A 10,133-nucleotide genomic window follows, 5' to 3' on the forward strand; every position below is an offset into this window, starting at 1 on the left:
GTATGCCATCCAATGCCCGTGCAATATGCTGTACGTAGGTCAGACGACCCAGAAAGTTAAGGCAAGAGTCCTACATATGAGTAGAGTGAGAAGTAAGGTACAAGGGGCCCAATGGTAGAGCACTTTGGTACACTTAACCATCCTCCTGAAAGCCTACAATGGTGGGTGTTAGAGAAAATTTGCCCACACCCTAGAGATGGTTCTGTGGCTGCGTCGCTGAATTTGAAAGAATGTAGGTGGATTCACTCTCTTAATACAGTGGGCGAGAAACTCAATGAACTTGGGGAGACCTCGAAACAGATGGATCAGCTATGAATATATCTAGGAGATCCTTTCTATCTTGTACCCATAGCCCTGATTTTTTTTGTTCAAATCTTTTTTTATTGATTTTAGTTTTCCAAGTACAACAGGTGGTGTATATATATATATGCAGGTTTACAGCCATACATGAGGTCATTCCCCTATATCGGGGAGTATGCTGCCTTTCGGTTTTGCATGCATACGGGTATATCTGCCATTTTAAGACCATCGCTCGTGCAGGAGCGAGATTAGAGCATGTTACAGATTATATGCAATACAGCTCAGTAGCAGTGTGTTAACATCCTGTGGTATATAAAGTATTTCCCTGTTCGTTCACCTTGAGCTTCTGAACAGATGTAATTTGTAAAAACAAAGAAAACCATAACAGCAGCAGCATTACCCGGTGTATATACATTTATCTTCCTCACCCCCGCCCACGCTCCCCACCTCCAGCACTCACTATTCACTTAGTGATTGTGTCTGTGCACCAGCTACAACTACTTCTACTTGGAGTCGCAACCGAAGGGTAGAGCCTAGCTGGAATATCGCAGCAGTGCGTTATTGGAAGGCATGTCCCCCCTCATGTGTTCAGCACCAGTTCTCTCAGGCGTCCCCTGACCCCCTCCCCCTCCGTCTGTTGCAGCCCGCAGAGCATTCTTTCCCAATGGGTCGCTATGGGTTCTTTCCGCAGCCCCAGTGTTTCTTCCCTCAGGATGGCGACTCCCTCCGCCTTAGCCCATGCCAAAAGCGAAAAGCACTAGGCCCGAGCATGTGGTGGGTCTCGCGCCTTCCAACGCTTAGTTATGAGATGCTTCGCGACCACTAGTCACAGATCTAGGAACCGGGACGTCACCTATTCAGCAGGGGTTCTCCTGAAGTGATGCAGCAGATGCACTGGTCACTTCAGGGGCACAGTGCGACCTGTTCAGACCTATAGCTGTCTGTTGATTATGTGCCAATTCGCACCTAGCCTAGGGCAAGTCCATAACATGTGCAATAACTCCGCCCCTTGTTCACCACACCTGGGGCACATGGCATCGTTGCGATTCAAATACCTGTTGATTAGCGCAGGCGTGAGATATGAACTATGAACTTCTGTATTTAGCGGAACCTCATATTTCTGGGAACACGCACCGGTATTTTGAGTATCCTCTCCCACTCCTTATCCGCTAGTTGCCGCCCCAAATCTAGTTCCCATTTGTGGTGGAGTGGGTCTAGGTTTATTGACGTGTGGGTGCGGAGCAACTCTGCGAACCAGCGGACAAGGTGCCGACCACTCCCCATAACGTGCTGATATTATATGGTTAGGTGCTGATTGGGCACTGTGGTCATATTCCCCCATTTGGCGGTCAGTTTTGCCACTAAAGAGCGGTGCGCTAGGAACTGCCCTGGTGGAAGGCCCTCTTCTGCCATCAAGGATTCATATGGCATGAGCGTGCAATCTCGATATAGATCCCCGAGGGTTAGTATATCAGCTTCGCGCCATTCTGCGATCGTAATAGATGTGAGCACCCCAGCCCCACTAGGGGACCCCTCCAGTGGTATTGCGGGCCCATATGGAACAAGAGCTTTGGTGAGATATAGGGCCCTGCGGTAGCATTTGTATGCCACTGCTAATAGGAGCAGCGTCAGCGGCCTGGCAGTGGCAGCAGGGTGGAAAAGTCTGGTTATTTGCTCCAGCGAGTATGGCAGCAGCACAGTTGCCGTGTCGTCCTGACCCCGGTCCGCAAGCCAGCGGGCTATCCATTGCAGTTCTTGTACCCATAGCCCTGATGGCTGTACGGCAAATCTTGCAACCCACATGTACTGTCTTGTCACATGTTTAGGTCATATCAATCTGGCTTGCATGCATTTACACATTTGATGTGCACTCTTACACCATCTCAGACTGTACATTTATACTTGTTGCTTTGTCGCTTGTAGACGATTGCTACACAACATGTACTGTTATTCTGAAATGTTAGTGTCCCTGCCATTGCTGCACGTGGACACAGTGATTTTAATAATTTGTTTACACCTATGCCAGCGCCTGCTTATTCCACTATTTAACAATCCAGGTGTTTTGTCCATGACTAACAGTACTGTTTTTTGGATAACGATATATCCTCCGCAAATCACCAACAGACAACTACCTACCTGCTCTGTATAAACCTAGATAGAACACCAAGTGTCTGTGCATAATATTTACTGCTGTTTTACAATTGTTAACACTGCATATCACTCAATGTCGTGCTTACGAATGCCAATGCTTATTTAAGCAATATGGTCATTTTGTGACTCACTAGCTTTTCATCTCAGCGCCTGACGCCTTAATATGACTAACGTAGTGTATTTTTTACATTGCTGGCGCACGCTGGTTACCACCAATCCAACGACAATGATCGCCTTTGACATTTACCGTCATGTCAGATGTCCTTTAGCTGCTGCCACCGACCGTAAGTTGTACACGCATGCACGTAGGCCGAGCGCTGCTTATATGAAAGCCTAGCAGTGGCTCCCGTGATTGCTATAACACAGCATTATTTATTACTATCACTCAGCACCAAATGTCACGCTAGCACACATCACGTTAGATTACATTCTATCCTGATAGCCTTGTCCATACTTTGCAAATATATATAAATGCTTTAATTTATATACCCGAATACTTATCCATTTGTGTCCTTGTTTTGTTGTGTGTTCCATTGTTCCAAAATTCAGTGTAAATCATTGTTCGTGGTTGCAATAGAAATAGCGTAAAGAAAGTTTCTTCTAAAAGGAATAGTTCTTTGCCCGACAGAACCCTCTAGGAAACTAAACACAACCTGGGACTTGAATAATGAAGGTTGGTAAAGCAACTGCCGAAAGGCAAGCAGGACCAACAACCTTAAAGGGTTTCCACGGCAAAACCTTGCTTGGCCAGTGATAAAAGAAAGATCAAAGGATCCACTAGACGGTTTACACAATAGGCCATGAACGAGACAAGATGACCAAAGTAAACAGATTTGGGTGATTAGTGTCCATCCGCAAGAATAGCATCAACTACTTCTGCTGGCAGATGAAATCCACTCAGTTGGTGCCGTTCAATCTCCACGCATGAAGGTGTAGGTTGTGTAGGCTCACGTGAGACACAGCCCTGTTGCTGAGACAGAAGTTCCCCGTAAATTACGTCAGACTGGGGGACAAATACTTGGGCTCAGCAAGTTAGACCATCACACTCTCCAGGCCAAATCTGGGGCTAATATGAAGAGATGAGCTTAGTCACAATGACCTTCTTCAGAACTCAGGTTAGGAGTGGCAAAAGGGTCCCATTGCAAGAGGAATGCTTCTCCACAATAGCCTCGAGCCAGTAATTCGAGCACCCAGAAATCGCAACACTGCACGTTCTTGGTATTGGTAAAAAAGACCTATCCAAGGCAGGGTCCACCAAGCAATAATGTTGTGAATCACCTCAGGATGCAGGCACCATTTATGATGTCAGATGATATCTGAGGAGCTCATCCTCTATATAATTCAGCAAACCTCCAAATGATTGGTTGTCCGAGAGATTCTTTGGAGGTTGAGCAACTTCAGGAGTAGCAGTCCTGGCAGGGGACAAGCTACCTCATGGTGCATTGCTTCTGCAGTACCAACTGGCATCGTTTTGTTGCCATGACGTGCACCCACATCCCCTAAATGGATAGGAATAAGTCATTCTGGGCAGAAGGTTGATGTGGTGTCTGCTTCACCAGGGACCAAAGGTCCCTGATCTTCACCTCTCACTGGCGGCTGCCCAACCCAGGGAGGATGCATCGGTCACTATTGTGAGCTCTGGATGGGCTAGGGAAGAACAGCCTGATGCAGTTCATCATTTTCTATGACAGCCTCCACTGCAGTTCTTGGGCTGCCTCTTCCAAGATGCAGATGGTGTCTGAGAGGCATCCCTGTGCTGTGTCCATTGTGGGCTGAGGTTACACTGCAGAACCGCATGCACCAAATGGCAAGGTGAGCCAGCAAAATGCATGAGGTCAAGGAGCTACAAACCTCAGAGCATAGTGTATCGGAACCCAGGAGTGAGCTGGTAATATAGGGATCACAACCTGAATGTCCCAGACTGATAGCAAAGGTGGAAAAGCCTTGAACACCTAAAGAAGGCCCTGTGAACAGAATCCTGTTTAGGCTGCAGGTGTGCTGTTAGTTTCTTGATGGAAAACCACAGGGATGACAGAAGGGTGGCAGTTGTCTTCAGGTGGTCCACGACTGACTGAAGAGAGTCAGCCTTCAGCAGCCAGTCAAGCTACAGGAGTACATGTTTCCTCAACCAGCGATGTTGGACCACAACAACTGCCATCATCTTCGTAACCATACGAAGGAATAGAGCGAGGCCAAATGGAAGAAGGTGAACGATAATAGTTCCGACCTCCACTACGAACTGAAGGAAGAGTCTTTGGGACTGCAGGATGGTTACATCAAACTACATGTCATGCAAGTTCAAGAAAGCCATCCAGTCCTGTGGTCCAGGGTGGAAAGGAGGTGGGCAAATCTCAATATCGTAAATTTATCCTTCCAAAGGAAGGTAGTCAGAAGTCAGCAATCTAGTATTGGCATGAGCCTACCTTCTTTTCTGGGTGCAAAAAAAATATTGGAAATAGCATTCACTGCCCTTCTCTGCCTTTGAAACACTCTATGGCCCATTTGGCCAGCAGAGACCGAACTGCCTGGGTGAGAGTGGGGGCATGATCCACCGAAGTGTAACCAAGCACAGGTGGAACAAGAGGGAAACTGATGTACAAAGGAGGATGCAACCATTCTGAACCATATGCAACACTTAATGGTCTGAGATACTTGCATACGAGCAGGGGCAGATACAAATAAATTCTGGCAGTGCATGGCCACTGAAGGAGGAAGATGGTGTCCTAGCTGGTGGGCACGGCTTCTACTACTACGTCTTTCCAAAAAACGATCAGCTAAGGGCACAACCACCACATATGTTTAAAATCACTCTCCCAAGCTCTCCAGCTTAATCCATAGAGTGAACCATACATCTGTTTCCATTTAAAAGGTGTGGCATGCCACAAGGCCATGAGTTTGTACATCTCTGTTCTGCATGCTCTTACAAAGGGAGGGGCTATCAGAGCAAAGTATCTGCCAACACGCTCTGGGACTGGGATGACTGAGCTTCCACAATAACTGTTTTCATATAGGCCCATTCCGTGTTGGGACCCATCTCAATCAAAATTGGATAACTGTTAAGAGTCAGCCCTTTAGGGCCTAAATAGGTGGTAAATAACTTCTCCCAATTAGTTAGTTGGCGGATAGCCACCACTTTGTTTTCCGGATAACGGGTCCAGTGATGATGTTGGAGAAATTTCAAAAGCTAATTTAACTGAATTTGAAAGTCCTGTTTGGATTGTTGAAAATCTGTGATTCCTCCTGCCTGGAAAAGACTTAGCAGCATTCTACACCCTACCGTATCTCAGTGTACAAACACCCTTCCCATTCCCGGGGAAAAAGTCCACATACAGAGGAGTACAAAGGGTTGTGAAAGTTGACAGTTTACGATCTCTGGTGAGAGTATCCCAAATTTCAAAAGTGGGCTTCGGGATCTCAGAGAAATAACAGACAGCAGGTCATGAGCATTTTAGTGGTGGGGTGGCGCATGGATCCTGGCTCATAAATGCTGCATCCGTCCCAGCCCATAATAGCCCAATGTTGTTTGATCTCATGCAGCGACCATTCGAAGAAGTTACAAAGTTAAGACGAATGATAATATTTATATATGTCAATAAGGCATAGGCCTCAAGATTTTCCAGAATCTCTCACATGAGCTTTTTTATCAGGCCAGTTGCACACCCATTATGTCCCCCTCAGAAAACGCAACCATCAGTGCCTGGAAAAGACAGAGTAGTCGGGATAATACATTTTGCATGATGGCCGCCACCCTGACTGGCCGGGAGACACACAAGTGTCTGCACGTATCCATCAGCAATTTTAAATTAGTCTCTTGTAACTGAACGTTTGACAATTATAGCATTATGTGTATTGCTACCACAAAAAAGATCTACACTCTTGTGTGGGGGCAGGTGTGGAGTCCAACTTGGTCTCAGACAATAAAAACTGCTGGCAGTCTGTAAATCTAAGTATAGTCCTCCAACGTTGTAATGAAGAGAGAGAAGATGATCCGTCTCCTCGTCATCATCTTCATCATGTTGGACACTGTGTAGGCCTTGAACAGCATCAAAATCTGATCCAAGCAAAGCTTCCAGCCTACAGCAGGGAGGCTAAAGTTCATTCAAAGTTACGGGCTGTCCCTTGGTAATCTCGTAACTGGACAAATGCTTGGGGCGGGCCAATATCTGTTATAGATCAGAAGGCGTGTGTCAGAAGATACCTGAATCTTCACGGAAGCAGAATAGATGAAATTTTCTCAACGCCCACCAAGTATTTCTGGTGAGACCCACCTATCAAGGGGGAAAGGGGAATGGGACAGAGAAGAGACAACTCCAAATATTGATAGCCCTCACACTGCGTAATTCTCACTAGGCCCTTCTTCTTATTCTTCACGGTTACCTGTGTCGATCCCAGGAGGGGGAGAGTACCCAAGGCACAGGTGAGGCAACAACAAATAAATAACACTACTCTAACATCCTGCCATTTCTATTTATCTCTAAATATGGGAATTCCTACCAAAGTGTTCTGGAGCATTTGCTTCTCTTCTGTATGGCTCTGAACTAGAGATTACTAGTCTAATCTGAACACATGTAAATGAGCATCATATCATATAAACTTATGTAATGAAAGTCAATGTATTTTCCTTATCACATGAAGGCTTCTTCAAGTCTACTTTTGCCAACACAAAGTCTCCGAGAGATGAAGTCTTTATAAATATCTGAGGCGCACAAAAGGGACAGGGGAAAGAAAACGAGGGAGGAAAGAAAAGGATAAACACCAGAAATGGGCATAAACGCCAGAAATGAGAGGCAAGGAAAGACAATTCAATGAGTATTCCTGGATAATCTCTGTAATCTTACTGACCTTCTTGCGTGGATTAATTTGGGCGATTTCAGCTGAGGTACTTGAGGCGATGTATTCACCCGACTGAGACAAGGATGACTTGAAGCTTTGAGCTTGCAAAAGGATGAGTGGAAGACGCTGCCTACTTTCTTCTGAGGAAGCGCAGAAAGAGAACGCTACTCTCTGGAGAGTTCACTCTCACTCTGAGACTGCGCAAACCTGGAGTCACTGTGACTGAAGGACGCTGCTCTCCCCTCACAGCGGCTGCGCAGATTGGAACCGCTATACAAGAGACACCGCTCTTGAACAGGCTGAGTACTGTGAAGCCTGAACTAATTATAGAGATATTTCCTGATTATTACATTAGTCCACAGACACTAAATTACACGGAGGAGAAAGCGGATGGAAAAATCGAACTCTCGTAAGTTGTTTCAAATTGAATTGCGCAGAGGAGTGCGCACACACTTGTCTTGAACCACAAACTCTTGCAAGAGGGTTCTAAAATGAATTGCTGCAAAGATTGGGAAAACCCAGTGGACACCTTACAATGTACTGACCAACCTAACTCTGCAGGCTCTTCCAATGACTGATCATTGGACGTTTGACTAAAACTCTTCTTTTGTTTGACCCTTCCTCAAGTTGCCCAGAGCGAGAGACACAGCGTTTATTTGATTCCTGACAGCGTGCAGGTAAGGTATGGAGTAGGTGCAAATGGGGTAGGAGCTAGAGTCGGCAGAACTGACAAGGCCTCCATTGCAGAGAGGTGGCATGAGCCATGCTGGTAATGGGCTGACGAAAGCCACACTAGCAGAGGTCTGACTCGGGAACACCGAGGTTCCATGGAACCCAAAGGTGCTACAGAGGAAGATAGCATAATCTGGAAAAGTTGCAGCATTTCCAGCCTAAAGGCCTCTACTGAGAGCTCAGGGCACACTGGGACCAGCCGCGGAGTAGGTTCAGAGACAGAGGATGGTTGACTGATTTGAGTCCTTTGTGTAATGATCAAACAACTTCATCCTGGAGCAGAAGGGTTCATACATTTTTTAATATTTTACACCATCGTATTTTCTGTTCCATAAGGAGTCATGACTGACCAATTAGTATGTTGCAGCACATAGACATGACATCAAGGAGCAATGAGAAGCAATATCTGGTGAGACAGCCCTACAGATAGTGAAATACATCCCAGACGAAGATGCACAAAATAAAGGATGTCTAATATAAAAAGCACAGCTGCTCTTAGCCAATAGTGCAACAGAACGGACTGTTCACTTCTCATTCAAGGATGAAAAGGACAAGGCAAACAAGTGAAAGAAAAAAAAAATATCCTAGGAGATAAGTAGAATTAGGGCATGAGCTCAAGCCCATTTACTCAGTTTGCCGCATAGCTAGCTACCACATGCTGCAAATTTGAGGTCTGAATCTACACCTGGGTACATAAACATCTACTTTTCTTCCCATGTAGACTTAGAATAGCCGAGTAAAGTGACCTTCATTTAGCATCTCAGTTGAACATTCACCACACTAACACACATCAAAGTGCTCCTGATGCACAAAGCAAACAAACATTTCTATAACAAGTAGGCATGGCTAGCGAGATGGCCACAGAACAGAGAAGAGTATTGCGCACATGAAGGGCTCTGCATTTCGAAGGAAGTAATAACAATGGCAATAAAGAAGCAGGACAAAACACACCAGACTTAGTTTAGTGCTCAGCAAGCTATCCTTACCTTAATCAAGCCATGTAGCTCTTCCTCACTCAAACAATCAACAGCCTCCTCTCGAACTGAGCTGTACTCTGCAGCTACTTTTCCATTCTCTGAAAAAATATATACGTTAAAAAGCCAATAATAATAGCTTCACTATCAAGAGTTCCTCACAATTTCACTAGGTTCTAAGAACAAACAATAACAAATTACTTCAAAAGTTGGCCAATATAAAACGTACCTTTGGGAGGGAGATCAATCTCTCGCTACACATGTGGCTAATTAAATCTCACAGAGACATTATCAAGTAATAGTTGGAAATAAAATTAGTTAAAAAATACTAGGGCTGAGAAAGAATTCTCCATGAGTTTTTGAAGGTCTTAGTAAGGTTCCATTACAATTTTATAAGAATCTGAACATCCGAGGACATTAGTCCTGGATAAATGTTGTGCCCTACTCACTTTATTTCATCCAATGTATTCTACTTCCCACACTACCTGCCCTAGGATGGAATTGTTTGGCTATATTCTGAGGGACACATCTCACGTAAGCCCTTTCTGTTAGAGGCCAGCTGCACCTTGGCACTGGTGTTGTACGCCTAAATGTGTTTGTAAACTGCACCCAGTTGTGATCTGCTCTAGTAAAGCAAACTTGGGAATAAAGTGTACAGCAGGAAGTGTTTGACCTGCTTAAGGATAGATGGGAGTAAGGCTGCTAGATGAGCACTAAGTAGCCCAGCTGCATATTAAATAGCTCCAACTATGCCTTTGCTATCCTATCACATAATGCAAGATTGAGAGAGGTGGTAAGTGAACAGAGGCAGGCATCTACACAAATACTAACTTACAATGAACAAAGATCTTAAATGGAATGTCTTCACTTGAGTGACTCTTTTAGCTGTTTATGGGGGAGTCAGACAACTCTTGGGTACTTAGGGAACACACAATAACAGACAGGACAGTATGGGACATTATATAGCTGGGGGTGGAACACAGACCACCAAATGTATACTTTTAAACAGTAGCCTCAACATTGAGCATAGGGATAAGATTGTGACGCAAAACAAGCTGACAACTTTCCCATACTTGTACTTGCCAATTCATTTTAATCCTGCCTTCTATTTTTGCAATAAACGAGGAAGTGTTTGAGATAATC

The 10,133-nt window shown here is 45.1% G+C and overlaps 1 protein-coding gene across 3 annotated transcripts in view; it reads right to left on the reverse strand.

Moving 5' to 3' along the window:
• Window positions 1–10,133, reverse strand: part of RDM1 (RAD52 motif containing 1) — a 740,716-nt gene that overhangs the window by 376,176 nt on the left and 354,407 nt on the right. For all 3 annotated transcript variants that reach the window (XM_078645000.1, XM_078645001.1, XM_078645002.1), the window contains exon 6: window positions 9,003–9,091. In XM_078645000.1, the coding sequence (XP_078501126.1) occupies window positions 9,003–9,091 (89 nt within the window). The remainder of the gene's footprint in view (window positions 1–9,002; window positions 9,092–10,133) is intronic.

This window comes from Lissotriton helveticus, chromosome 5_1 (assembly GCF_964261635.1).
Source record: "Lissotriton helveticus chromosome 5_1, aLisHel1.1, whole genome shotgun sequence".
Lineage (NCBI taxonomy): Eukaryota > Metazoa > Chordata > Amphibia > Caudata > Salamandridae > Lissotriton > Lissotriton helveticus.